The sequence below is a fragment of the Impatiens glandulifera genome, chromosome 6 (genome assembly GCF_907164915.1).
Source record: "Impatiens glandulifera chromosome 6, dImpGla2.1, whole genome shotgun sequence".
In the NCBI taxonomy this organism is placed as follows: domain Eukaryota; kingdom Viridiplantae; phylum Streptophyta; class Magnoliopsida; order Ericales; family Balsaminaceae; genus Impatiens; species Impatiens glandulifera.
In genome coordinates this window covers 41,071,002-41,076,284 of record NC_061867.1, presented here as the reverse complement: position 1 = coordinate 41,076,284, position 5,283 = coordinate 41,071,002, and the positions used below count along the sequence as shown (strand labels likewise).

The window sequence follows — 5,283 nt, the reverse complement described above, 5'->3', positions numbered from 1 at the left end:
TTTAATTTTTTGAATTGTTTATTACAAAAATAAATAACTTTCTAGAGTGAATTAAAATAAAATAAATAATAATTCAGGATTTTGTGTGTTTCAATGATATTGACATAATGATATTAATTTGTACAATATATTTTTTTATACCATTCAAAGTTTTTTTTTTTATCAAGAAAGAGACTCTAAAATCGGACAAAATCATACCTTAACAAAAAAATAAAAAATGAAGTAATACTTTTGTTATCAGTAGTTTATGTCAACTTAGATAAAAAAAATTTTTGTTTTTTACTATATAAAACATAAATATTTATGTAATCTTTAATTACTTATTTATTTAAATATATTAATTATGTATCTTAATTTATTTTATTTACAAAGGTATTGTTTGATACTTAAAATAAATATTTAAACTTTATGTTTAATTCTACTACTCTTCCTTATTTGGAATTCCAAAATGTATGATTTCTCCACACATAAGAATTCAATTCCAATTCTATTAGAATTAGAATTAAATTTTAGTTCTAATTCTAATTATGCCCATGCAAACAATAACCTAACACAATGTCATAAATAAGTATACCAATAGATGGAAAGCTGTGATGGAGAGTTTTCACCACAATTATGTTACTATTTAATCAAACACAAACTGTAATCCATCAAAGTTAGAGAAAAAGAGGAGGCCAGTTTTTTTAAGTTAAACTTTACCCGGGACATCTTCTAGCACAGCGAGTTTCCAACTGAAGCGGCGGCCAAACCAGTATCTCAAGTAGAAAGGAAAAGAAAAAAGAACCTCAAAACCAATGAAAGCTTTTGGTTTAGAACAACAGTAAGATTTATCTAAGCCAAATTTCCATTTGTTAGTGTGTTCTGATCATTTTGTTTCCCCATGCTTGGCCTAACAGGCGTCTTTGAAGGGCTCACCCTATACAACAAGAAGAAGAATCGCCTTATTTAATGGACTTGTTTAGTTTACCCAGAGTGAATTTTATCCTAACAATAGGAAATTAGGTTAGATCGTCAAAATTTACCTTATGAGTTGTGTTCCCAAAAGACTACCACTACAATTCAATGCCTCAATGGCACTCTCTGCCTGAACCAAAAAAAAAAAACAGTTGGTTAACTGACAAATCAAAAAAATCAAATAATGGTTAATTGATAATATTACCATTACAAATTCAACAAAGGCAATGGATGTTGAATGGACATTATCACCCAGAAGCCTTAGTTGAGAAACCTGCATTATCGAATTTTCAGGGAAATCGTATTCCAAAAAAAAAAAAATACCCTTCATTAATATCCTTACCTGACCACAAGATGATTCAAAGAAATTCTTGATATCAACCTGTGAGACCTGTGTATATACATGAAACGGTTATTTTCCAAACCAAAGAGAACCTTCATAAAGAAAAAACTTACAATCTTATCAATATTCGTGCAATATACAGTCCTTGCACACATCTCCTTTTCATCTTCTGACTGAAATTAAGACGTTTCCAATAGAAGAAGTCCAGCCCAAAATTAGATCCAAGAAATATTGACAAATAGAACGTTGACCAGATCGAGAGTTTGGATTACCCTAGGAAGGAATGTAGGATTCACAGGAAGAATAGCAGTTTTTGACGGTAGAACCCTAATAGGATAGAAACCTATGAGAGTCCCAGTTAGATGAATTGCATATCTTGCACTTCCTGCCCATTTCAATTCAACATGAACACTGGTATTTTGGAAAAAACTTCGGCTATTTGCTTTTATCCAATTTAGTTTAAAAGGCAGCTGGACTTACGCTCATCATCGAACTCAACGAAAGCAAAACGAAGACGTGAGTTTGGATCACCGCAAATTCGGCAATCAGCAACCTTCATAGATCACAATAAAATGGTCAATAATAGTTGATTGATATTCTCAAACATTTATGGGTGGCTTTAACAGCAGAAAAAAGAACTAACATGAAAATTTTCCATTTGAGAATAAACAAATTCACATGACAAAGAGAATACAGTTAGGCCATGTTTGGTTCGTGGCGAATTGGAATTAGGGTGTCCAATTCCAAATTCTTTGATTGTTTGATGATTTAAAATAAGGAATTGGAATTGTAATTTCAATGGAATTGAATGTATTTGATTTTTCAAGTTTCAAATTCACCATTCCACTTCGGAATAATTGATTTTATAATTCAACCAAACATGGGAACTCTTTAGTGCAATTAGGCTGCAATTGAATAGTTAGTGGTTCTTAAATAAGCCAAACTTGAACAATACAAAAAATACGGATAAAAGAACAAAATATTTGACATTAAATGACGTTTCTGGTTTACATATATCGAAATCATTCAAACAATTGTCCAACTTACTGATCCACAGTTCTGACTAAATAAATCAGCAAGCCGCTCTTCAGTGACCTAACTCAAAAAAGGCCAAAATTTAAAATTATTGCTGATTAACAAAGACATGTATATAAGCAAAAAAACACACAAAAAGAGATTTAATCTGATCTGATATTCTTTTCACTTACATGTTGATCAAGATCTGAAACATACACGGTTCGTCTGATACAATCTTCTCTTTGAGCTCGAAGTATCCTACCATTTGGCTTTCTCCTTCCATTATTAGAGGTGTTCCTTCTCTGGGAGATGAGCAAATAAGAAGAACCTCATTAACAAATGAATGGCAGCAATTTAATAAGATGTAATGGCACAAACAACAAACAGAAGGCCTAGTTTGGAAATGTAGTTTTTAGTATGATCCAATCAAATCTCCTGCGAATTCTTCTTGTTACAGCAGATAACTATGACCAAACACATATTCAGAAGCAATACATGGACCATCGATGATTTTTATTTAAGATAATCTAAGCTATGATACACAACTATGTTGCAGATTAGGATTTTATGAAGACAAGAAAGTGGAGAGTGGAATGAAATTCTGACATATTCGTAATTAAACCAAAAGGGACAAGCAAGACAAAGTATGAAGAAAAATCCAATCTAAATGAGAATAGGAATGAGCTTAAGTAAATGTAGATTGATTAGTTACTCTGAAGAATAAAATCCAAGTGAGAGCTTCTCTAGTGATCATGAGAATAAAGAACTCATAAACAAGCAAAAACATATGAAATTAACCTATCATAACTCTTGCAGGAGATAAATATGAAGATTAAGTTCTTATTCATAAGAAAGACAATGAAATTGAATGTAAAATTTCACAACAGTTCTTAATTGATCTCAATATTCAAGGCAGGCATGCAACAACTATCAAACATAAAAGGCAGTAAAATCTAGGAATCGGAAACAAAATAGATGAACCCTGAAAGAAAAAAAAAATTCAAGCTTTTGCTCCTTGGAATTCTGTAAATAACAAAGATTCGAAAGGCAAACTCTATAATCTGAAAATGAATGAAATGAAAATCCAAGAAAAAGATAAAACCAAAAGCATGCAGCAATAAGAGACATCTAATTTATTGATCGGAATTCAGAATAAGGAAGAAATTATAATACCCTCCGATTGATAGATAAACCTTCGTTACCCACAAACTTGGAAACAGGTACGAAATAGTTAACGGCAAATTGATCGTGATTGCGATCATGCGAGTACGCCGCAGGTTTGAACTCCTCCGCCATCGGATTCAAGTTGGATAACGCATCGACAAGTTGTTGCATTTTCAGCTCCGATTTCAAATCCGAAACCTTAGAGTCGACATTTGGATTCTCCTCAACTGGGTTGGGGTCATCGTTCAGCGATGATGAATGAACCGTTGTAGATATCACCGCCGGTTCACGAGAAAATTCAAGGTCGGCAGCCATGGCGCTCCAAAACCCAGAAACAAAAAACTAAAATAAAAAGGATTTCTTGAATAAATTAAAGCATGTCCCTTTAAACAGAGTTTGAGATGGAGCTAGGTTTTATGAGATTCTAGTGATCTTTGAATGTAATCTGGAAAAGATTCTTCGTCTTTATCTCAATGGGTCTTATGAAACCACATTCTTTCAGTGAACATGAGAATACGGTAGAGAGAGAAAGAGAAAAAAGAGAAGGAAATGGACTAATGGTGGTTTTTCTACAGATGGCCTTCTCTACCATTTCTCGTGTGTGTGAGAGAGAGAGAGCTTTAGCCTAACACTCAACTATAGGTTTAGTGGCTTGTTTGAACTCTAGAAATTAATTAAAATATTATTTAGTTTTTTTAATAGTTTATTTTTTTTACTATATCACAAAAAAAATATAAAAAAATAACTAAAATTTCAACTACTTTTTATTTATAAAATTTTAACTACTTTAATTAATTTTTTATAATAAATTATAACAATATAACTTTTACATCATATTTAATACTTTTCAAAAGTAATTGGATGAAGACTAAAAATATATATTATTATAATCAATATTATTATCACAATCACAATTACTTTTAATAAAATATTAAAATATTTTTTTTATTAAAATAATAAAAATTATAAAAGAGAGTGATGATGTAAGAAAAAAGTGTTGTCTTGTTAAAATTATTATTATTATAATTATTTATAAAAATTGACAAAATAATAAAATGAATCATACTTAGTATAAAAAATACGATTAAAATTGATAAAAGATTTTTAACTAAAAAGTGAATAATATATATAATATATTAAAAAATATTAATTTAAGTTTAATCACTACTATAATTTTAGTTACTTAATTTTAAAATAATTATTTTAAATAAATAAAATTAATGTCAAAACATGATTGAAGAATTAAATAGGATTAATTATTGTAATAATTAAATTTCAATTAATTAAAATAATGGCCTATAAAAATAAAAAATAATTTAGGATAAATTCAATTTTTTTAAAGATAATTAAAAAAATTAAAATAAATAATTTAAGATAAATGTTATATCCATTTTATCTCAAATAAATTATTTATTAAACTCCAAAAATATTAAAAAAAATATTAAAAATTAAAAATAAATGTCATATTTATTAAAAATATTTAGTATATTTTGCATGTTAAAATAAAGGTAAAGGAATGAAACAAAAATAAATTTACAAACTTTAGGCTGAAAATGGAATGTGATCTTTTGCAACCGAAATTATAAAGATTCATTGCATTCGGCCTTACAGCCGTTAACTAAGCGTCGGGAGTCCATCCAACGCACGAGAGCTATCCACATTGCCCGCTACGACGAAGGAGACGCGCGTTCGCGAAGCATTGGATCAATTAACGCACGCCTCAACGTCGTTAGTCCAGATGCAACGAAACGCCCAAACACCAATGAAACGCGAACGGAGCACCAAACGTTCGAGTTTTTGCCCGA

At 30.0% G+C, this 5,283-nt stretch overlaps 1 protein-coding gene across 1 annotated transcript; it reads right to left on the bottom strand.

Annotated features, from left to right (window-relative positions):
• Window positions 1-556: 556 nt before the first annotated feature.
• Window positions 557-4,090, bottom strand: LOC124941810 (polyadenylate-binding protein-interacting protein 9-like). Its single transcript, XM_047482163.1, has 10 exons — window positions 3,488-4,090; window positions 2,506-2,616; window positions 2,345-2,392; window positions 1,778-1,850; window positions 1,570-1,682; window positions 1,411-1,470; window positions 1,298-1,345; window positions 1,160-1,228; window positions 1,023-1,084; window positions 557-916 (listed from the first exon to the last, which is right to left on the bottom strand). The coding sequence occupies exons 1-10, from the start codon at window positions 3,791-3,793 to the stop codon at window positions 832-834; spliced, it is 975 nt and encodes a 324-aa protein (XP_047338119.1). The 5' UTR covers window positions 3,794-4,090; the 3' UTR covers window positions 557-831.
• Between the last annotated feature and the right edge of the window lie 1,193 nt (window positions 4,091-5,283).

Excerpts from the sequence above, each read along its gene's own strand:
- LOC124941810 (XM_047482163.1), bottom strand. The coding sequence starts at position 3,793 with ATGGCTGCCGACCTTGAATTTTCTCGTGAACCGGCGGTGATATCTACA. Across the intron at positions 2,617-3,487 it reads GTTTATCTATCAATCGGAGG|AGAAGGAACACCTCTAATAA; the intron begins GTATTATAATTT and ends CTCATCTCCCAG. Across the intron at positions 1,229-1,297 it reads TTGAATCATCTTGTGGTCAG|GTTTCTCAACTAAGGCTTCT; the intron begins GTAAGGATATTA and ends TCGATAATGCAG.